General features: G+C 54.4%; 7 protein-coding genes across 7 annotated transcripts; 3 read left to right on the top strand and 4 right to left on the bottom strand.

The window, feature by feature from the left end:
• Positions 1 to 104: 104 nt before the first annotated feature.
• JDV02_002808 (uncharacterized protein) lies at positions 105 to 1,863 on the bottom strand. Its single transcript, XM_047983881.1, has 3 exons — positions 1,188 to 1,863; positions 363 to 1,095; positions 105 to 272 (listed from the first exon to the last, which is right to left on the bottom strand). The coding sequence occupies exons 1-3, from the start codon at positions 1,394 to 1,396 to the stop codon at positions 135 to 137; spliced, it is 1,080 nt and encodes a 359-aa protein (XP_047839853.1). The 5' UTR covers positions 1,397 to 1,863; the 3' UTR covers positions 105 to 134.
• A 2,963-nt stretch (positions 1,864 to 4,826) lies between these two features.
• JDV02_002807 (uncharacterized protein) lies at positions 4,827 to 5,775 on the bottom strand. Its single transcript, XM_047983880.1, has one exon. It carries the CDS (start codon positions 5,712 to 5,714, stop codon positions 4,893 to 4,895), a length of 822 nt encoding a protein of 273 aa, XP_047839852.1. The 5' UTR covers positions 5,715 to 5,775; the 3' UTR covers positions 4,827 to 4,892.
• Positions 5,776 to 7,470: 1,695 nt separating this feature from the next.
• On the top strand, positions 7,471 to 8,777 carry JDV02_002806 (uncharacterized protein; the record flags this gene model as incomplete). Its single annotated transcript, XM_047983879.1, has 3 exons — positions 7,471 to 8,155; positions 8,236 to 8,546; positions 8,601 to 8,777. Exons 1-3 carry the CDS (start codon positions 7,522 to 7,524, stop codon positions 8,775 to 8,777), a joined length of 1,122 nt encoding a protein of 373 aa, XP_047839851.1. The 5' UTR covers positions 7,471 to 7,521.
• Positions 8,778 to 9,388: 611 nt separating this feature from the next.
• Positions 9,389 to 10,479, top strand: JDV02_002805 (uncharacterized protein). The gene has a single exon (XM_047983878.1). It carries the CDS (start codon positions 9,433 to 9,435, stop codon positions 10,360 to 10,362), a length of 930 nt encoding a protein of 309 aa, XP_047839850.1. The 5' UTR covers positions 9,389 to 9,432; the 3' UTR covers positions 10,363 to 10,479.
• Positions 10,480 to 13,038: 2,559 nt separating this feature from the next.
• JDV02_002804 (uncharacterized protein) lies at positions 13,039 to 14,872 on the bottom strand (the record flags this gene model as incomplete). Its single annotated transcript, XM_047983877.1, has 5 exons — positions 13,039 to 13,861; positions 13,910 to 14,078; positions 14,131 to 14,406; positions 14,486 to 14,562; positions 14,709 to 14,872. The coding sequence occupies 5 exons, from the start codon at positions 14,870 to 14,872 to the stop codon at positions 13,039 to 13,041; spliced, it is 1,509 nt and encodes a 502-aa protein (XP_047839849.1).
• Positions 14,873 to 16,307: 1,435 nt separating this feature from the next.
• Positions 16,308 to 18,961, top strand: JDV02_002803 (Primary-amine oxidase). Its single transcript, XM_047983876.1, has 5 exons — positions 16,308 to 16,817; positions 16,871 to 17,447; positions 17,505 to 17,630; positions 17,705 to 18,549; positions 18,616 to 18,961. Exons 1-5 carry the CDS (start codon positions 16,477 to 16,479, stop codon positions 18,761 to 18,763), a joined length of 2,037 nt encoding a protein of 678 aa, XP_047839848.1. The 5' UTR covers positions 16,308 to 16,476; the 3' UTR covers positions 18,764 to 18,961.
• A 268-nt stretch (positions 18,962 to 19,229) lies between these two features.
• JDV02_002802 (Lysophospholipase) lies at positions 19,230 to 21,259 on the bottom strand (the record flags this gene model as incomplete). Its single annotated transcript, XM_047983875.1, has 6 exons — positions 19,230 to 19,296; positions 19,350 to 19,626; positions 19,683 to 19,818; positions 19,873 to 20,674; positions 20,740 to 21,062; positions 21,113 to 21,259. The coding sequence occupies 6 exons, from the start codon at positions 21,257 to 21,259 to the stop codon at positions 19,230 to 19,232; spliced, it is 1,752 nt and encodes a 583-aa protein (XP_047839847.1).
• Between the last annotated feature and the right edge of the window lie 857 nt (positions 21,260 to 22,116).

The raw sequence follows: 22,116 nt of genomic DNA, 5'->3' as shown, positions 1-22,116 counted from the left end.
GCTGACAGCCACGTCAGTCTTAACAGTAGCCGTAAGCATCATATAGTTAGCGAGATTACGGCGTCTAAGTCGATGACATTGGCAAGTTCATTTAAAAAGTACGCCCCTTGCTTTAACTTGTACGATTGCCTTATTTACAGCAGATCCCGCAACCAGGCCTTGAACTTCTTCCCCTGTTGCGTCTCCGTCGAATCTCCGACGTAGAGGTTGTACACAGGAGCGACGTGAGCTTCTCTCTTGCCCACGAAGAATTCCACAGCGGGAAATCCAGCCTGCGATGATGTCAGTGGAAAGATACGGTCAGCGCGCTGGGTGTCCGCGATGACGTCCTCTGGGCAGTCAGTAACGTGGCACAAACTCACCTTGAGCTTCTCAACAAAATCCTCAATGATGGGCAGCAGCACCTCGTTGCTTCCACCGAGAACGAGAATCTGCTTGACGGGATACGTCTCGAACCAGCTAGACGGCGCAAGGGACGCGTCTGTGTAGTAGTCCCTCGCGGCGCCGTCGAGGTAGTGTCGCGACCAGGGCTTGCCTACAAAGGGGGTGATGAGGTCGCCTCCCGAGTAGACCTTTTCCTGGCTGTGGTTCTCATCCAGCGACGTCCACGGGGACAGGACGGCGGTGCCCGCGAGCGGCTCCTCCAGCTTGAGCTCCTTGATGGCCGGGTGCGGGTGCGCGAGGTGCGACAAGACGCCGATGGCCAGGTTCCCGCCGGCCGAGTCGCCGCCGAGGAAGATTTGCGACGGGCGATGGCGCTTCTGGTCGACGACGTAGCGCAGGGCCTCGACGGCCTGCGTGAGCTGCGTCGGGTAGCGCGCGTGTGGCGCGAGGGTGTAGGTGAGGGCGAAGACGGCGACGTCCTTGCCGGCGGCGCGCGACGAGGAGACGACGTCGGCCCAGAACTTGAAGTAGCCGATGTTGGCGGGCAGGCAGAAGCCGCCGCCGTGGTACCAGACGAGGACGTGCTTGGCGTTCTTGTTGCCGATCCAGTGGCCCTTTGCGCCGTGGCAGCCCAGGTCGACGGTATGAGGCGTCACGCGAGCGGAGCGCGCATACCGGTCATACATTTTGTTGGTGGGCGGCGAGATCCATCTGGCGCGCGCGACGCGTCATCAATCATTAGCAAAGTTCTTTATCGTATATGTGAAGGCGAGAGAGAGGGAAAGGGGGGGGGAGGCACGCACTGTAGCTGCAGCACCGAGAGACGCTTCGTCGCCCGGCGCAGCACGGCGTAGGCAATGTGAAGGTATAGACTCGGCGCGTCCTTGGTGCTGCGGATGAAGCCCGACAGCACCGACAGCCATGCGACGGTGATGATGGAGGCGAGCGCGGGCAGCATGTCCAGCTTGGCCCAAAAGGACAGCCGCTGCCTGACGATTGCCTTGGTCTCCATGATATTATTGTTGTTGTTTTTTCTTAATTCATCAAGTCGTGGGGTAAAGTCTGGTTCTCGCCAAGTACGTTTAGTGACGGATAGGGATGCTTCTCATTGCCAGGGATGAGACAAATTTCCATTCATCATCTCCTTACCCGTGCCGTTGCCGACAGCTCGTCCGCTCGCTCGTGCGTGGAGCAAAAGGGGGGCCCTCGGCTTCGGGCGTCTCTGTCGCGCCGGCTCCGCTCCCGGGCACGAAGGACCAACGGCGCTCATCGCAGGCGTGAACCAGGACGCCACAGCCCTCTACGTATTTCTTCTGCACGCTCGATGGCAGGCGGTATGTTCCATGGAGCCGGGCGTGGCGCTGCTCCACTGTCAGTCCGTCGCCCAGGTGTCGGCCCCGAGACTCGTCAGCGCTCGTCACCCAAACTCTGATGCGCATGTGATTAGGGGACTTATAGAGGTGAATTAGGGTGAAGCTTTTCTCCAGAGGGCCAATCGCAATTTTTGTTTGTATTTTGTCGCCCGATCCGCGCAATACCCTTGCAACGAGACTTCCTAGATATGTACGACCTCTCCCTCCTGTCCGCCACGCACGATGACTTCATTGCTGCCTAGACGCATCTCCGCCCTGAAAAATCACCAGCCTTCTCCACGGACCCTATAGTGGCAGTGTAGAGTATACGTCGGCTCAATCCTCGGGCCAAGACAAGCTGTCACTGCTCCATGTGCCCCGTCAGCAAACGTGTTTTCCACGTCACGTCGCCCGTGTTCCTGGCAAGGATATCTCGCCCGACTGGGCCGTGCACTCGACGACAATGCCACAGCCAGTTGCCCAGTCGTCGTGCCAACCGCCCAGGCCAGCAGGAGGCCGCCATCTACCATCCTTGCCTCCTGCATGTGCGCTGTATGGTATCATCACATACACCGCAGAGTCTTACGTACAACCTGCAAAAGCCCTCGATGCAGAGCACATGACGACACCCGTGCGGATGCTAGTTTCTAGTGTTTCATACTTTGCTCTGGGACTACCTATGAGTTGTATTCTGGGTTTGTCATCAAAATCAACAGGAGGCCACCGCTGGCTATCGCGTTGTATTGAGGCATGGCCCGGTCATTATGGTAATATGCCACCGTGCGTTTTCACATATAGTCCTGGCCGTATCGCTGGTATAAAAATACAAGGCCTCATCATTCTCAAAGTCTCATGAGTCGCCTTTATTTCTTCCCTTCTCAATACTCAAGCAGACGAGTTGCCAAGTCGATATTTTTATAGCTAGCAAAGCCTAGCACACCCCACCCCACCATGCACCTCGCCACCTTCATCGCCATTTTCGCCCTCGTCTCGGTTACTTTCGCCATTGATTACAACTTGCCCAACGAGAGTTGCCACTGTATGAAGGATGGCAAGAAAGATGTCAGCGTAACAAGAGCATGTTGCAAAGGAGGCTGCAATCGAGCCGAAGAAACACCGGCTTCAGCAGCTCCTCGCACGGGGGTGCCCCAAAAACCGGATGACGCTGGTCACATTCGAGAACTGCTGTCGCGAGCAAGGCACCGAGTCGGACTGTCCTGTTGGCATGCCTTCCGCCACCGGAAGCTGATAGCCGCCTGGTCACCAGCACTACCATGACCCCAAGTACGGGGAGGTGGGACGGATCACGAGTGTTATGTAGACGGGGGGATAAGGCAATACACGTTGTTAGTGTGACTTGGAGCAAAGCCCATTGCCCGCCTCTGTCTCATGTCGTGGAAGGATACATGAGTACCAGCACTCTCGCTATCAACGATACTTGTCATGTCATGGGTTGGACTGAGCCGAGATTCCGATTTCGCCCAATCGTACAAGCCCAGGCAGCGGCGAATGTGCATGTGCCCAGATTGAGTTTTTCTCTCTTTCGCATCGTCTCACGGCGACAAAAACAGCATCATAACTAGATTCACCATGAAGGTTACCCAAGACTAGCATTGGCCTCGTTCGTTTAAGTGAGGAAATATACACAGACATTATTGTCGGCATGACGGGTGTTGAGCTAAGGAACATGAAGTCAGACAAGGACTGAGCGCCAACGGCATGAAACGTGGAAAGGCCATTGCGCGGCGGAGAACGACACAGTCAAAGGAGCGGCTGAGAGGCCGTGGAGTTCTCTCGGTCCCAAGCTCGACGCATTCCGTGCGAGGCAAGGGACTCTTTGCCCCATGCTGGCGATGCGCCACCGTGGTAGCCTCGGTCATTCTACTGAAGAGATTGGCTGAAGGAGATATGGGCGAGTGGGTTCGCCACGACTGTGATGACGCAAGGCCGGTTTCAGAGGTGAGCATTTGAACAGGCCGTGGCTATGTTGCTAGGATATGTGACAAAGGGCCGTCTTCGGGGCGTGGACGACGGGCCGTCCATCGCTCCGTGCAAGTGTAGAGGATGCGAGAACATCTGCCAGCTGGCACTGATACCGACACCGCGCGTGACAGAATGTCTCGGGCTCCAGGGCCAAAGCTGTATCCGTTACTTAATGATGTGTTTTTCAATCACTTATTCGGCAGCTCGGCACGTATGCCCAACACTGTAGCGGCCGCCACGTCTGGTGCTCTCGAGGTTGGCTCTTCGCCTCTGCTTAGGAAAAGTATTAAACGCAGACCAAGGTCTCTCTCCCTAGGACGAGGGTCTCCACCACATTCAAACTCTTCAAAAAATCTACCAGAATCAAAGAGACACTGCGATTTTACAGAGTCAAAGATGTTGGACGCACATGTACCGACTGTACCGACGCTGGTTGCCCCCGACATCGCCAAGGCAACCAGCACGCTCATCAAAACCTCAGCAATTGGGGTTTGGTGTCCGCCTGGCGCCCACCCTCTGTGTCTCCCACCTGCGTCTCACTGCAACGGCCACACCTACGTCCCTCCTCAACCTCCAGCGAACACGAACAGTCTCCAACTGGGAGGCCACCTGGACGCCAAAGTATGCGAGGCGTGTCGATGCATCTCGTCATACCTCTCGACCAAAAGACCTCCGTCGAGAATCAAGGCTTATTAGACAAAGCGGAGTGCTTTTCAAGAAATACACTCTGGGTCTCGGGATTGAGTCGTGGAGATTGGGCTGGGCGGAGCAAAGGAGATTGAAAGGGCGTTGTGTACGCTGTTGGATCTGGCATTGATACTAGTATTGCTTGGTACGCGCTCAAAGTTCGCGTTTTCTGCTTCAGGGCCAGTAGGCCCCCCCCCCCCCCCCAAAAAATATCTGATGTGCTTTTACGGCTGACTGACGCTTCAGGCTTGGAGGTGGTGTGTTGGAGGCAGTGCCAGAGCGGAAGAGCGCATTGGGGTTTGGGCTATTCATTCGCGTTTTTATAATCTGAGGAAGAATATTGCAATTACTTCTTCGCACTCGGGATCTCAGCGCGTTGTCCTCCATTTTATGAGACTGAGACTGATGGTTATCATCAATGCTCGAATGAGTATCTAAATTAAATTTGACCAATATCTAGGTGGTAAAGAGGGGCCGCGACCAGTGTCAAACCAAGCTATTGCCGCCGTCCGAGACAATCGAAGTGCCCGTTATGTACGCGCTCTTCATGCAAAAGAGATACGGCTCTGCCGCATCTACAACGTTCCCCAGGCTCCCTGTCAGTGTCGCATCCTTGTACTTGGAAAAGACGAAGTCCTTCATTTCCTGCGGCCAAGGGTCATGCATCTCAGTCGGCACGAGCCCCATCTCGATTGCGTTGACGCGGACCGGCTTCAGCTCAACCGCCAAGCCACGCGCGAGTCCCTGAACAGCCACAGTCTGCGTGGTATAAGACGTCAACAAAGGCGGCGGCTTGACGGCAGTGGTGGAAGACGTCAGCGTGTATGAGCTGGTCGGTGACTTGGTCACGTAGTTGGGCAGCAGACCCCCGAGGATTGCGGGTGCTGTGAGACGGACAAGCTGTCGGTTCTCGAGGTCCTCTACCGTGCTCTGCCGGTATGTCGCCATAACAATGTGGTCTCCGACCGTGTAGACGACATGGTCCAATAGCTGCGTGCGACTGGACGTTGCGAACTCGAGTAATGCCTCCAAGTTGGCCTTGAGGGTAGCTCGGTTCCCAACGTTGCAAGTTTTGCCAGTGACGTGCGTGGTTCCAGGATCGGAAGAATTGGGTTCGAGAGGGCAAGCCACCTTGCGGAGCCGTGTAATTGCGTTGTTGACTTTTTCTTGGTTGGAGCTGCTGACGATAACATGGGCTCCGTGCTCGAGGGCGGCCTCAGCAACGGCGAAGCCAATCCCTGACGTCCCACCTAGGACAAGGACACGTCGGCCATGAAGCTTGGAGATGAAGCGCAAGGGAGTAGACATGGTTTCCACGAGATTGAGAAACTGTAAAGGGGATTGGGTAGCGGTTGGAGTGAAAGCCGAGTAGAGTTGAGTTTGAGGTCAGCTATAAGTCTTCGGCGAGGCAGGCCAGTTATTTATTCTTCTGTAATGACGAGAATATTGACCATGCTTGTGGCGTACAACTGAAGGGCGCAGAAATGTCCGGAATATCAGCACTGATTAACTAGACTCTACTGGGCAGTCGATTCAAGCAAGTCCCGCGGCCTCTGCTATCTCATGCTCCCAGGCTCATATACGGAAGTCAAGTCAGCCAGCCTTACAAATAGGAATATGGCACTCTGTAGATAAAACGAAATTCGCTCCGGGGTGTCAGGGGACCCGGGACGGCCGGGGAGGCGTAAGACAACGTGGTGGCGCTAGAGCGAATAAGGAACTTGCTGAAGAGCTGGTCCCCCCAATCAACGGCCGGTGACCTAATAAGCCATTTCTCATCGCTAGATACGTGCGGGTAGACGGACTTGCACGGCGACTTAGACTATGACCAGAAGAGGAACTTGCTGGGCGCCGAATCATCAGCATAGCGACACATGTCTATGATTGATTTCAAGATATCACGGAGAGAAAATTCGTGGATCTGTTTCCCCAGTCACTGAAGATTTATCCTGGCAGCGCTGGATATAAAATGAGGAGGTCGTCCCGTGTCTCGAGCAAACGCTCTCACCGCACACCATGTACGACTTCTTCTAAATCCACCTCACTAAAATATATAGGTCATCAAACATCGCGACAAAAGAACCCATTACTCTCGATATTCCACAGAGTTGGTCGCCGGATTCCACAAATCTATAAGCCTCGCTAAACGCAACGTGGAGCTGTTTTGACACTCCCTGCACTGTGCCGAATGGCCTTGACAATGCCGTCGAAGACTCCCAGCGCTTTGCCGTATGAGCACTGCCATGATCAACTTCGACTCTTACAATGGCTCAACTTCAAAGGCTGATTGTTTTCCGCATACACAGGACCGATCATATCGCGATAGAGTACGGTGCGCCTAGTATTGTGTTGACAACGATGGAGCAGGAGTATGCGAAAGACCACGACCAACTCCGTGGAGAATATTGTGACCGTAGAGCTTGTGTGCCGTGGTCTGTGCGACTGGGAGCTTGAAGAAGAAAGGAAACGAATCGTACACCACCGACAAGAAATTGACTGCCGACGTCAGTATTGTTATTGCTACATGCACAGCGACCAATTTTCGGAGGCATGTGGTCAACGTATCAACACTTGTTTCGGCCACTTGCTTAAAGAATACCACCCGAACGTCATGCGAAAGGTTTACCTGGATTGTCAGTTCATGGCGATCGATGACGTGCTGTTAGCTCAAGATCCCTCGGGTATACACGATTGAGCGCGGCGGCGCGACCCGATTGATAACGAATTCGGACGACAACATGCCAGCCCGCAGGGTGGTGCGAATGAAACAACTAAGCACATTCACGGACATACTCTCCAAACATGTCGTGGAGCAACACCACAGACGGTGAGCGACAACCGCGAGAACACCCCCCCCCCTGGAACGCCACCGGCTGCTATGGATGACCGACTGCCGTGGCGCGCTGCCTTATTGGTGGGCGACTGTGCTGGATGGCGAAGCTGAGCAAGCCAGATAATAAGCACTTGATTCCACCTCGGCCCTCTTCAGCGGGTATTTAAAACAGTTTCACGGCCCGCATCCTGGCGAAATGGAGACGAATTGTCGACCACCACAACTGCTTGGACTCCAAGCCGCCAATTGGTTTCGCTGAGATCCTCGTGAAGAAACCTGGTGATGAACCCACAGCCACCTGTGATGGAACGACGACAAATTATACACGTTGATGCGGTCGAAAATGCGAGGCGAGACAACAGCCCGAGGCGTACAGCACAAAAGGCTGGCCCGAAGAAGCCGGGGCCCCCCACCCTCCAGTTCATCAACACCGTCCACCCAAGCGATGGTGTCACTCCCCGGAGCCTGACATTGATCAGATCGCACGTGGCAAAACATGGTCGTGCTCTTCAACGAGAACGAAAACAGCAGACACAGCCCGTTCCGCTGCTCCCGACGCAGCCCATGACGGTGGAACTTCGCTCTGGACCTCCCCAAATAGCCAATCGTGGGCAACAGCAGCAAGAGGATAAAGGACCCCAAGAGCACAAGTATGAGCAGGTGGTACCACGCCCACACGACCAGAGCAATAGGTTACGTTTGCGAAAAAATAACTCAAATATCGAGCCGCGCAAGCTTGCCCCCAAAAACACGACCGACGGCACCACGGCATTAGCCGCTCCCAACAAAGAGGAAGTGACCCTCGCTCGAGAATGGGTTCCTAATCCCATACAGCTGATAGGAGGCGCTCGGGGAGACGCTCATCAAGGATTCGCGAGGGCTCTCTCGAACAATGAACAATATCTCTTCGACTTTTGTACGGAATCCCCCTCCCCTCTCCAATCTCTCGCCGCCATCAATGCTGTTCATGCACTAACGATCAGGAACGATGCGAAGACTTTGACTATGTCATCATGTACGGGTATAAGGCTTGCCATCACAAGGAAGATGATGCCGTTTTTGCTGCCGCCATGAGGACTATCTGGGTCCCCTTCGCCATGACTGAGCCTAGCCTAATGGCCGCAATATTCCATGTGGCCTGCCGGAACTACGCCAGCATCACTGATAACACCAACACAGCCAAATTCACGCTTCAAAAGCTGCAGTACCGCCAAATGTGCCTCAACATGGCAATGCAAGCAATCACCTCCCAGGACATGGCTAGCGATGCGACTATTTCGCTAGCTCTGCTCATGGCGACAGAAGCGGTGCGTCATGTCTCGTGTGCGGGCAAACGCATCGGTTTGCTAACAGCCTTTTAGTACTTCGAAGGGGATGTTGAGGCTTTCTATGCGCATGGTAAAGGAATCACCAAGATGGTCAAGGCCCGAGGGGGTCTCAAGTCATTAGGGCTGTCCGGGTTCCTGAGGAAACTTGTGGGATGGTCACTATACAATCCAAGTAATTATATAGTACTGGGTCCGGAAGAGCAGGAATGATTGTTCTTAGATAAGTTGAAGCCATAGATGTCCCGATCCTAACGTCAAGAACGACCAATTCGATCTGGCGATGGGGTGATGGCGCGCCCCCTCACATGCCACCGCCACCGTAAATATCAGGCCGACCGATCACTTCTCACTCAACTATCAGTAGGCTTTAGCCTGTCTCAACCCATTAAAGAGCCCTACAATATGTGTCGAACTCGACGCTACTAGGCTCTTAGTCTAACAGATTGAGCGTACAACATAGGTCGATCTTCGGTATCTTCTGCCACGTTTTGCCCCTGGTGTATCTCCGAACCGTCGTGTCATGACGCCGTGTTTGAGTTCGTTAGGCTTCGCACACGAGTCCCGTAATGTTCAGTCCATGAAGAGTCGGCCTTGTGGGGCGGTGCCCCAATCACTGAAAGAACTTTGCGTGTGTTGCCACTGTGAGCTATGAGTCCGATTTCCGCATGGAGCTTGGTGCTGGTAGAGCTAGTACAGTGCGAACCTGAACCCGAAAATCCCGATAATTTCGGGCGTCTTGACGTCATCCCGCACTCATGCCTTATCGAAATTCTATAAATGGCTTTATGGCGCGCATGGTTTCTGCGGTCATGTTTGCTGCCAGAACCAACGCCCAGCATCTTCGCCATCTTCAAATAACATCAAAATGTCTTCTCCGACGAAAATTCATTTCCCTTCCTTCGGATTGAAAATCTGTGGCGAGCTACACGCTCCCGCGCGAGGGTCTCCCGATCGCAAAGGAGCCGCCGTGGTCGTCAGTCACCCTATGACGGGAGTCAAGGAGCAAACCTCTACCGATTACGCTCGAGCGCTCTCCCAAGGCGGCTTTTACGTACTCACTTTTGATGCCGGGTACCAAGGCGAGAGTACCGGACAGCCTCGGGGCCTCGAAGATCCACACCAACGTGTGGAGGATAATAAGGCGGCAGTCACATACCTGACAGCCCTCAAGGGTGAGGTCGATCCAGAGCGCATCGGGGTGCTCGGTATTTGCGCGTCTGGCGGCTACACGTCGTACGCTGCGCAATCTGATGCCCGCATCAAGGCGCTTGCCACAGTGAGCGCCGCGTGTGTCGGACGTATGACCCGCAACGGGGGCGTGCAGGAGGACAAAACTGAGAATGCGGAAGCCATCGTCGGGGCTCTTCAGGCTGCTGGTCAATGGCGGAATGCGAACCTTATCCCTCCGGGCGCTCAGCCGCCGCCCATGTTCGAGACAGACCCCTCCAAGGTGCCTGAGAACGCCGACCCCTTCTTCAGGGATGCGGCGCAGTACTACGGCACAAAGAGAGGCGAACACGAGCGATCGGATCACCTTGTCCCACTATCGAGCTACGACCTCATGGTCTCATACGACTCGTTCAACTTTCAACACCTCATTTCGCCACGGCCCTTGCTTATGATTGCCGGGTCTGCGGCGCAGACGTACCATTACAGCCGAACGGCCATCGCAGCGGCCAAGGACCCCAAGGAATTGTTCACAGTGCAGGGAAAGAATCACTTCGATCTCTATGATGATTTGAGGGAGACTGGCCCAAAGGTGGTTGACTTTTTCGGCAAGAGTCTGGCGGCGTAGGATATTTGCTTGCGGGTTTCAACCATGGAAACTCGCGTATCAATGTCGGCTACATCTGCATACGTGCTGTGGCCTCTTCAGTGCAATAGTACAATCAAAAAGGATCATATCAAGTGCATTAAGTCGATTATCCTCATCTGCGCCTCAAGAATAACATAAGTCACACGATACATCACTATTTTATCGCTGCTGAATACTCGGTGCCATCCTGAGCACGCTGCCCGTGGGTAGCGCGCAATCACAGACATTTGGGATTCTGCGCGTGTCTTTAGTACACGAAGCGCTCTGGCCCATATTCCAAACGAGCTTTGACATGTCGTTGAATGTTCTCCGTGAGATAAGAAGGTGTGCTTGTGACAATAGCCATCACCGAACACTAGGACAGAAGGTAGTGTAATAGTTGATCCCAGTAAATGCAAAACCAAAGAAGCTTGACGTTGATGCCTTCAATGATGTGAAGTGTAAACCAATTCCAAAACCCAATGAGATAGTTGGAGGCAAACTATCGGAGTACAAAGGAACTTAGGACCCAGTTGGTTTTCCCGCTGACACAGATATCTCCACTGTCTTCACAATTCTTAACTTTGGTGTACGTGAGTTTTGGCCGTCGTCCACACCAAGGATGTTTTCTTCGCTTCCGTGATGGTTGTGTACGTCGCTCTCTGCATTCAAATCAGCATTAAACAACTCCGTCCTCCTGGCAAATGGCAAGCCTGCCGGAATTGCAGATCTTGAATAAAGCTCGTAAGAGTTGCTGCCGTTGTTAAGCTTCCTGCGGTTCCTAAAGGGTATCAGGGAGCGTATGCAGGGTATTGACGCTGCGGTGATGACCAGGTAAGTCTCGATATATAGCCATCGGTCCATATTGATAGTTGCTACTGTAGGGTCGTCGTCGGGGCGTGCCAACACAATGACTTGGGTCGTTTTCACGATGGATGCAGCCATTGCGCTGTTCAGCGGTAACAAGTCAGCGTAAATCGACATACAGCCAGTAGAAAAGGATGGAACCGACAAAAGACCCAGCCCCAAGAGAATCGTCAACCCGAATTTAGTTCTCCACCTCATGTTCAAGCTCAAGAACACATAGGTCGGGAAAACAGCAAGGTAGAGGTCTGTCGCAGAGTTGATTGCTATTTGTGTCGATCGTCAACCTATTATCACATTGATGGCATCCCTGGAGACAGATTGAATATTCTTACAGCCTTGGAAGTATCCGTAATATGCTTGCACGCGGGAATCCCAGCACTCTGTTTTCCCCGGCTTGTTCCAGATGGCGGAGCCATGGCCCGGGCACTGCAGGAACATGATCATGATTGAGACCACATTGACAACTGATTGCATTCCAATCAAGGTCCAAAGTATGATCCTGTGTGTTCGGTCTGTGCCAAGTAGTCCAATGATGTAGATAGTAAAGCCGATACGCCCTAGACAAGACCCTGCAATACCGAAGGCCTGGGCCAAGTAGTCGAACATGATGACTTTCCCGACATCTACGGGACGAATGTCCCAGACATGTTGGCCAAACCCGTTATGGACGCCAAATGTAATCAATATGGACCCGGCAATGGCCAGAATCTGTTTGTTTAGTGTGAGGAACTCTGGTAGAATCTTTTTTGACGCTGGTATATGGCCTTCCCACTTGACTGACCTGGGCTGTCACGATGAGTGCATCATCCCATCGTGTTTGCCGCAGTCGAAATTTCGCAACCAATCTTAGGATGGTACCAACTATTGCGATTGACGTTACTCCCCAGACATCGCGAAGAAGTGAATTGCCGGCATCGTTTGAACCACCAGACGTTGCCATAACATCGATATCGCGCGGCAGTGTAGAGTGCAGGTGAAAGCACCTGCCCAAAGCAAAGGGAAAAGATTTTGGATCATCATTGTTGACTTGAACTACTAATGAGGGCACACATCAGCCACGGGTACCATGCCATGGCGCTGCCACCTGTACATGGTCCCCGGAGATCTCCGGAACAGTCCTCTAGACATCGCGGCGCCCTCCGCAAAGCACTTCCCGCGGATCGCGTGTCGAATTCTGCGCCAAAATAATTTGGAGATTTGCGAACTCCATCTCCATCAATAAATACTGAGACAGAGAAGGCTTTGTCGTGCAATTTTGTCAACGATATGGGGATGGGCACACGGAAGGGCCGAGTCTGGCTTCGAGTGGGTAAGAATTCGGGAGTGTATCCACGCGCAACATGAAGGCAATCGGCCATCCGTGTATATGTGACAATAATAGCTGTTAGCTGTGAAAAAGGCCGGCAGCGGCTATGTAGGTCCCACCGTGGCCCTGCCGGTGAAATGAACAGCCAAGTCAAGCCGATTCAAGGCTGGGGTCCGAGCTTTGCCCAGAGTCAGGGGGGGGGGGTATCTTCACGCAACGTATATCACCATCGCAGTTACCAATCGTCCCCAAACCTTCGACTTTCCGAGTTGACGTGCAATAATATGCTATACTGTACACACAAACATGCGACACTAGTGCAAACATGCTCCTCCATGATTGTAGCACTTAATGGCATCTTGGGCTGCGTTGCTCTGACTCGCCCATATTGTATCAAGGTGTGACCGCAAAGATGCGCATGCTCAAGTCAAACGCTTCGCCAAGTCGACTAATTAACAAACGACTGCGCAGGAGGGAAATATTGTTGCGCCCCCAAATGTGTCCTACTTATCGTCTGCTGTGCCCAGGGTCACGTTTGACTCGTGGATTACATCCACATCAACCATTGGCATCTCAAACTTGTGTTTCCCCCACAGGCTGTAATATGCTACCCCAAACGCGATCCATCCAACCAACACCACGATCGAGTAGTTCATATTCTCTGCGGTGACAGGCATGATAGTCGGGAACGTACTGAACACCATGACAACCAGCATCCAAGCGACGCCAATGACGTTCATGACAATGCCGGGAATGCGGCCAAGTCGGAAAGGACCGAAATCTCGCTTCCCAAGTTTTCCGCGTCCGTAGAGTAGCATGTAGATGATTGGGAGGATATAGGACAGATACATGCTGATGATTGCCATAGAGAGGATCGCGTTGAACGCAGTGGAGTTACCAAGGTAGATGAAACCGAGAATTCCCTGGAGAATTGTCACGACGACGACTGAGCGAACGGGTATTTGGAGCCTGGGATGGACGTGAGAAAGATAGTGGTCGAACGGCGTAGCCTTGTCTCGGGCAAAAGCCCAGAGAGTCCGAGATGTCGACATGACGCCAGCAAGCGTGGCCGCGATGGCAATAAGAATGATCATGACCGACATGACGGTTGTGCCGGCGCGCGACTTGGTCACGTCGAGGTAGATTTGCATAAACGGAAATCCGAGAGGGGCGCTCGCGAAGTCGGACTGGCCCGCGCTGTAGAGCAGGACTATGCAGTACACAAGTCCCATGATGCCATTGACAGCTACGCTGCCGACCATAGCCAAGGGTACATTTCGACTCGCGCGTGGAAGTTCCTCAGCGAGATGGCAGGCAGCATCGTACCTGTCGCGACTAAGCATGGGTCCATCAATGCGAAGCTGTTTGACTCACCCTAGAAACGGATACACTGCACTAATGAGGCCGACAAGCCACGAAACTCCGTCGTTGCTCCAGCCGCTGCTGTTGACAAAGTCTGCCCACACGAATGCGGAGCTGCTCTTCGGCGCGAGGACGCCAAGGGCAACCGTAACGGCTATTAGGCCGGCAACATGGATGAACCCTTCCGGCTTGTTAATACCCGCGCAAGAACAGTGCTTAATCTGGTCACTGACCTGAGATCAAGTTAACATGCGGCATCGCCTTCATCCCAAAGATGTTGAGAACACCAGCATATGTCAGGACGGCAAAGTAAAGAAGCATGCCGTGCCATCGCTCTGGGACGTAAGTTTCGTTGTTTAGCACTATTAAGGCTTGAACCTGCAAGCCCGCGGCGAAGGCAGCGGACGCGGTGAAGACGATTTGGCCACCGACTGATATCCAGCCCGTGGCGAATGAGGCTGCGATGTTGCTTGGGGCAGGGCATAGTGCGGCCACCCAGTGGTATTGTCCTGAGGGCGGATTGCAAGTTAATACGGTGGATCCGCGAGCACAGTGATGTGATCAGTTGCAAGAGGGGGAGAGCCGTACCTCCTGCTGTCGGATAGATAGAAGCGATTTCGGCAAGGGATGCGGCGATGCACAACGAGCAGATCAATGAGAGAATGCTATAATTACTCTGGCTTAGCAAGGTCGGGGCGAGGGAGTTCGGGAAACTTGCAAGTTATAGATGAGACAGGGTGGTCCACCGCTCTGAAGCGCTGTGGCGATTACCGTCGACGTTGCCTCCCACGTTGCCATTAAGCAAATGCACAGGGAGAGCAGAGCCGGCAAGGAGAAGGTGCGGCGAAGCTCCTGTTGATGACCAAGCTCAGCCAGTCGCTGCTCATCCGTGAGGGTGTCCGTTTCCGTGAAGTCCATGTCTTGAGGGCCTGCCTTGGATATGTCATCCTTCGCCGGACGCATCTCGGCGTCCATTCTGTCTGTTGGTTCACAAGGGCGTTCGATACAAATCACCCTCCAGGTCGTGATCTCGCAGACACGAATGAGACGATTCAAGTACGGGCTTCGATGTCTACACCGCACGGGAAAGACAGAATACTTAAGTCGGCGCATGTGTGGCTACATACACTGCCTAAATGCTTCGACAAGCCCATAACTCACCAGGCGCTATGATGGAACGACTAGGTTCAGCATTACATGGCTCCGCACGTCCATCGTTAATACATCCTTTATCAGTGGTGCAGATTGCCATTTAGGTATGGCTGGCTGGCGGAATCGGTCTCAACGGCGCCACCATTTTGCTACAGATTGGAAACGCGTTTGTGTTTGGCTGCTTTTTTGCTTGTCCAGTAGCTAGTCTCGCAGCTACCGGCCAGGGGCTTATTGGAGGTGCGGAAAGGGCTCCGTGATATGTAAAACGCGGGGAAAGCAATCTGGTACAGGAGGGCAAGATCCGCGGGCGAGATGCTAGTCTGCGGGGTGCAGCAACACCAGGGCTGTAGGAGAAAAGGAACGTGGTGACAGAACAGACACGACCACACACTGACTTGGCGTCTAAAGTTGAGCAATGCTATTTGCAAGGTTCCTCCCAACAATTTGTAGGGCAGCCCCACTGACTGCATTGGCAGAAAGGGGCTGGGGCCTTGCGAATAGCATTGCTCTTAAGCTTTGTCTAGACCTCGCTCATCCTTGCAGATTATAGGGCGATAAACAAGGCAACAATCCTTTTAAGACTTTGGTAAAGTATCACAGCGCCTATCTGGCATTCGCTTACCGCCGCTTGCGAGAGCAGACGAACAGAAATGGAAGAGTCAGCTCTAAACTGCATGTCGCCGAGACCGAGGCGCCAGCGATAACAGCTCGCTTGGTCTTGGAAAAGTCGCAGACCCTCAATGCGCCACGCCAGCATGGCTGATGAGGGGTTCGCTTCCCTCAGCGGACCGGTCCGGGTCAAAGGACGTTTATCGTGGACGGAAATCGGGCGGAAAACCAGCCAGACATGCACGCTGGCTGTGTGTGTCTTTTCCGAGTTTTCGTTTCGTGCCGTGTGTGAAGCCTTTATGTGTAAGCTGTGTCGTATCTGCATGTTTGAGACTCGGTCGACCCAAGTTCAAGTCTCCGGGAGAGATGCCTCATATATGATGACTGATCACGGTAGTAAAATTCGATTCGTACGGACGGTGAGGGCGGCACATTCCATTTGCCAAGGGCGCGCTCAATGCGACGATTGCGTCTCAACTGCCAAATGAGGCCGGTCCACCTTTTCTCGGGGCCCTCGGGGTGCGCGGAATCGGCCAAGTCGCAGTCGGAAAACGGCGATTCATTCCGAGTTGCCACTTTACCTCCGCATTCGAGGTGGATCTCTGCGTGGCCCGATGCCGTTCGGCGAAGTCACCAGTCCTTTCATAATAACGGACCTCTGCTCCTCCGCTTGGTTTCTCGTCGTTGAGGACGACGTGGTGTCACTGCCGCAATTCGCACGTGTATACGACGTTGTTGTGTCACCTCAACCTGCATGTTGCATCGGCAGTCACCTTGAGTTGTCTCCCTTGATCTATCTACTTTGTTGACCCTCAACCATGTCTCAGGCGGTCCCCCACCCGCTCTCCGACCTCACTGTTGCTGAGATCAACCGAGCACGAGACGTTGTGCTCCAACTGCACTCTGGCAGTGTCATCGACTTTCGGTCAATCTACCTCCTCGAGCCGCCCAAAACCGAGGTTGTTCCTTTCCTTGATCTCGAACATGCCGGAAAGCTCAAGGCATCAACCCCGCGGCCAGCTCGCCTGGCGCAAGTGCGATACGACATCATAGGCGGCAGCAAAGCTGCAGAGTATCATGAGTCGGTCATCGATGTTGTCGCTGCGAAGCGCGTGAAGCACGAAGTCATCGGCACTGAACACCATGCCAGCTTGACAATGTACGCCTCCCTCCCTGACTTCTGGGCTGAAGGCATGACGCTCACGGTTGCAGCTTTGAGTTCCAAAAGGTGGTTGAGTGCGTGCAGAAATCGACACTCTTCAAGGAAAGGTTCAGGACAGTCCAGCTGCCCGCTGGCTTTGAGCTCGTCATTGAGCCTTGGCCGTACGGCGGCCCCGACCAGCAAGACGGCGATACGCGCTTCTTCCAGGCTTTGTGCTTCGGGAGGGACACCCGCAGTGGCAATCCGGATTCCAACTTTTACGCCTACCCGTTACCGTTTATTCCGATTGTGGATGCGCACAAGAATGAAGTGGTGCGAATCGACGAACCTGCGACGGGCGGCGGAAACGACCTCTTAGATGCGAAAACGCACAAGCTTGGTATCCTTGATCACTGCAGGACTTCGGAATACGTCCCGGAGTTGATCCCAGGTGGTGTCCGCAAGGATGTCAAACCCCTGACGGTCTTGCAGCCGCAGGGGCCGAGCTTTGCCGTCTCCGACTCGAACCTCATTGAGTGGCAGAAGTGGCGGTTCAGAGTGACCTTCAACCCCCGTGAAGGCGCTGTTCTTCATGACATCCGGTATGACGGGCGTGACATTTTGTACAGATTGAGCATGAGCGACATGGTGAGTCCGTTGAGCCCCATCGCTGATGCCACGTAGGACTGACGCCTGCGTCTCTAGACGGTGCCGTACGCAGACCCGCGCAACCCATTTCACAGAAAGCAGGCTTTCGATTTTGGAGACGGTGGCCTGGGCAACTGCACAAACAACCTAACATTGGGATGTGATTGCCTGGGTGTTATCAAGGTATGACTCTTCACCGTTTATGTCACCCCGAAAGCCTTGACGCCAGTCAGTACCATTTCCGCTGACTCGGACAGTATTTTGATGGTATTCTCACCACAGCCGACGGCTCCGCCGAGGTGAGCAAGCAAGTCATCTGTCTTCACGAGCAGGACGATGGCATTGGCTGGAAGCACACCAACTGGCGTACGGGTCGTGCCGTCGTAACCCGTCGGCGCGAGCTGGTGGTCCAGTTCATCATTACCCTCGCAAACTACGAGTACGTCTTCGCGTTCAAGTTCGACCAAGCCGCCGGTATCGAGGTCGAAGCGCGCGCCACGGGCATCGTCTCCGTCGTCAACATCGACGAGGGCAAGACGGCACCATGGGGCACCGTTGTGAGCCCGGGGGCGCTGGCGCAGAACCATCAACACATCTTCTGTCTGCGCATCGACCCGGCGGTAGACGGCCACGCCAACACGCTGGTCCAAGAGGACAGCGTCCCCGTGCCGATGAACAAGACGACGAACCCGAACGGCAATCGCTACGAGGTACAGACCAAGGCCATCGAGACGTCGGCGGGCATCGATCTCAACCCGTTCAGCAACCGCGTCTTCAAGGTGCAGAACCTGGCCAAGCGCAACCCCGTCAGCGGCAAGCCGGTCGGCTACAAGATCACCACGCCGCCGACGCAGCTGCTCCTCGCCGACCCGGCCAGCATCCAGGCGCAGCGCGCGCTCTTCACCAAGCACCACATGTGGGTCACCAAGCACAAGGACGATGAGCTGTATGCCGGCGGGCGCTACACACTACAGAGCCGCCGAGAGAATGGTGGCGTGTACGATGCGGCGGCCAGGGGGGACAATGTCAAGGACGAGGACATTGTCGTTTGGAGCGTCTTTGGCTTGACACATAATCCCCGCGTGGAGGATTGGCCTGTCATGTAGGACTCCCTTAATGCCTTCATTAAAGACGAAGTGTTTGGATCAGCCTGCTAAGTTCATCATAGGCCGGTCGAGAAACTCCAGGTACACATCACGCCGTCAGACTTCTTCACGGGTAATCCGGCAATCGACGTTCCATCAAACGCCGACATTGGCTCCAAGTTGGCGAGCGGAGCTTGCTGCAAAGGCGATGGGGATAGGCCCAAGCTGTGAATATCACGGCCGGAAAAGAACACAATGCACGGCATACGTATATAAGATTGCACCGAAGGCAGGGAATCACAGGACAACAGGGACGGTTCACGCGCAGAATGGCATCCATGAGTATTGTAAACACTGCGCAGTCTCAACTAAAATGTAGCGATGATGACACGAAATGAAAGTTAGCCCAGTATCAAATCCCAATGCCAGAATTGGCAGGCATGAAATCGGTCCGGCGGGCCTTTGGTGAGCCGACAATGCGTTTCCGGTGCCACCACTATTACCAGCGTTACCACTGCCTTCACTACTACCTTTGCCTCCAGACCCCCCGTCTCCTCCGTTTCCTCCGCTGCCACCGCTATTACCACCTTGGCTCAGTCCGCTGCCTTCCTGCCAGACCGTGGTGTTCCATGCCTGGAAGGTGAGAGTCGGATTCAGCTTCGGCTTCAGATCCAAGTCCTTCTCTGACACCATTGCATCACTTTCCTGCCCGTCCCAACAGTGTCGGCGGAAACATCGAGTACACTGTTCCGGTAGGTCGACGCCTACCCGGTCAGCGCTGCGCGTGATGGCCGCGCAGGCGAGACACGCCGGCCACTCGGCGTCAAAGCTGCCGTTGCCGTACGTCGCCAGTTGGAAAGCATTGTCGATCGTGGCGTCGAGCTGTTGGTCTGTAAACGATGACTTTTGGTAGGAGAAATTCGAGAAGCTCGTCCAAGGCGAGTTCGGTAGGTACAGCACTAGCGGCCCGTCTTCCGTCGTCGCATTGCAGCCGAAGAAGGTGGGCTGGCTGGTGAAGTTTCTCGTAATCATTGTTTCCACCTTGGGGATCTTGGGGAATGGAATGCCGCCTTGTGAAGCGGAGCGTGCGGTATCTATGATACTTTTAGCAATCATTGTGCTGCAGACTTGTCGATTGATAGCCCCTTACTCTGCAAGCTTGTGCCGTTGACCCATGCGTACGTGCCCTCGGAGGAAGCCTCGTAGACAATGATAAAGTCCACTTGACGATCTGGTATGATGAGGGGTCGAATCGGATTGTTCTCACCCGTGAGGCTCCCGTCCACCTATTCGTCATTTCCGTCAACAATGCTTTTTTCACAAGCGAGTCGCGAACTCACTAGCAACAGCTGGGACGCGTTGCCCATCGCATCGCTGTAGCCCTGGAACGGGTTAGGGTAGGTCGCCCACAGCGACTGGTTGAACGTCTGCTTAAAATTGGACGCCGTCTCGTTTACGATCTGCACGAGGGGGCTTTGCTCCTGGCCTTGCGGGATGGGGATGTCGTCCGTCTCGCTGGAGCGTTGCTGTCGCGTAGAAAGGGCTGTCTTCGCGAAGATGGGCAACCCGTAAAAGTCGTCTATGAACCACGCGCAAAACGCATTCGTCGTCGACCCTTGGACGAGGCTGAACTTGTCGAACCCGGCGACGCATTGCCTGCTGTTTTGAGCGGTTCCGTTGCCCATACTGGTGCCCAGCCATTGCGTCGGCACGAAACCCTGCACGCGGCCGCCGAGCCAGCTGCCGAGCTCGAAAGGCGTTATTTCGTAGGACGTCAAGGTAAAGCCATTGGTGTCGTTCCGCCCAGGGTACAGGATCTTGCCGATTTCGGGAGACTGGCCAGGTACGACTTCGGCGAGAGTGATAATCGGCATGGGTCCAGCTCCCACGGCCAGCGCAGTGTCTTTGGATGCAAGATCGGAGTAGTTGGTGACAGTCGAGTTTTCCGGCAGCCATGTCGCCCAGAACTGGCCAAACGTGTCGGCGACGGAGACGGGGAATCCCAGCTCGGCTTTTGCGCCTGCATTTTCGAAGATGTTGTTGAAGAACTCCGTCTCGTTGCCAGTGGGCCCGACATCGTAAGGCGCCGAGAAGTTGGCGGCGCTTCGGATGTCCTCAAAGGTGGCGAAATTATTCGCCGCGCTGTCGCATTTCACGCGTAAGCTGCGAAAGTCGAGACTTGCTTGGCTCGCAGATGAGATGCGTACATGAGGCTCACCGTGACAGCGCCGCCGCCGCTCAACCCGGTGATGTAAGAGAGGATCTGTGTTAACCCTCCCGTGCCGGCCGCGACCGCTGCAGGATACCGAGCGTCGTAGGCTTGCCAGATACCAAGACCGCCGATGCCCGACTGCGTCCCGCCACCAGAAATGGACATGCCGACGATGGGCACCGTGCTTTCATTGAGTTTCACCATGAAACCTTGTACGTCAAAGCCCGATATGTTGGCAACATTGAGGTAGTCGTGCAAGCCCGTCATAACCTGCTTGCCCCTCGTGCTGCGCCAGGATTCTTCCTGGGGCGATAGGCCCTGGTCATTGTGAGCTTCATTCGGTGTTGGCGGTAAGGTTGTGGGCGTACTTCGGAAGCATTTCTCACGATCAAGTTCTCAGGACACTCGGTATAAGCAGGCACGTAAGGATCTGAGTCGGGGCCGCCCTGCTGGCCCCGGCATGCTTGGGCAAGCAGCACGATGACGAGAAGCGCAGACGTGGTATGGGTTCCCATGAAGATGATTACACTTTGGAGCATCAATAGTTGGCAATGCAACCTGATACATTCCCTGTGTGGGTGCGGGATGGCAATTCTCATTTGTACGAACAGTCGTCGCTATTCAGCTGGCATCAAGTCTGTAGCGCAGCTCCTATGCGACGGCAGCGAGAGCCAGACAGAACTTCGGCACTACAAGCGATGTGCGCAATCACAATCCATCATTACCCGGCTCACCGGATCGTGGCTAAACACTTTGGGCCTCAGTGTTCGAGATCCGTCCTCGACTCCATTCATGTTGGCATGTAAACCGCCTTGCCGGTCACGAGTCGCTGAGGTTAGGCCCGGATGATGCGCACCAGACCCTCGGCAATCGCTGACGACAGCACTGCAGCACGAGACCCTCATGCGAGCAAGACCAGGGCTTGATTAAAGGGTCCAGACCCGACTACGTCTTAAGCCTCAGGGTCCGGCAGGCAAAGAACGACGGTCACCCGGGCCGATGAACTTTGATATTCTGGCGGCCATCGAGCACTGCCTAGATTGCCTGCGCGACGGCATTTGAATGGCGTGTAAGTCGTGACGGCGTGGGCCCATTCCCGATGTGGATGGGGGTTTGACTGTACCACATTTATGTTATGCTAATCGCCAGTGTTATGCTGGAGCTGGTGGTCGGCGCCATTCCCGGCCTCCCTGTTACAGAATGCTTATCGCCACCGATCTGTGCTGTCACTCCGTGTGTGCATGGGGTACGCATGGTATATTTCGTCTTAGCCTCGGAGAGGAGGGAAACGATCACTACCGCCGATTGTCGGCCTCACAGGTGTCCACGATGCTATTCAAGAACAGCTACCACGACTGGCGTGTGCCCCTAT

Source organism: Purpureocillium takamizusanense, chromosome 2, assembly GCF_022605165.1.
Source record: "Purpureocillium takamizusanense chromosome 2, complete sequence".
Classification (NCBI taxonomy): domain Eukaryota; kingdom Fungi; phylum Ascomycota; class Sordariomycetes; order Hypocreales; family Ophiocordycipitaceae; genus Purpureocillium; species Purpureocillium takamizusanense.
The sequence above is the reverse complement of the archived record's forward strand: the minus strand, read 5'-3'. Positions and strand labels throughout refer to the sequence as shown.

Coding starts and splice junctions, on each gene's coding strand:
- JDV02_002808 (XM_047983881.1), bottom strand. CDS start 1,396: ATGGAGACCAAGGCAATCGTCAGGCAGCGGCTGTCCTTTTGGGCCAAG. Junction 1,096..1,187: donor CTCTCGGTGCTGCAGCTACA/GTGCGTGCCTCC, acceptor CGCGCGCGCCAG/ATGGATCTCGCCGCCCACCA. Junction 273..362: donor ATTTTGTTGAGAAGCTCAAG/GTGAGTTTGTGC, acceptor ACATCATCGCAG/GCTGGATTTCCCGCTGTGGA.
- JDV02_002807 (XM_047983880.1), bottom strand. CDS start 5,714: ATGTCTACTCCCTTGCGCTTCATCTCCAAGCTTCATGGCCGACGTGTC.
- JDV02_002805 (XM_047983878.1), top strand. CDS start 9,433: ATGTCTTCTCCGACGAAAATTCATTTCCCTTCCTTCGGATTGAAAATC.
- JDV02_002803 (XM_047983876.1), top strand. CDS start 16,477: ATGTCTCAGGCGGTCCCCCACCCGCTCTCCGACCTCACTGTTGCTGAG. Junction 16,818..16,870: donor CACCATGCCAGCTTGACAAT/GTACGCCTCCCT, acceptor TCACGGTTGCAG/CTTTGAGTTCCAAAAGGTGG. Junction 17,631..17,704: donor ATTGCCTGGGTGTTATCAAG/GTATGACTCTTC, acceptor TGACTCGGACAG/TATTTTGATGGTATTCTCAC.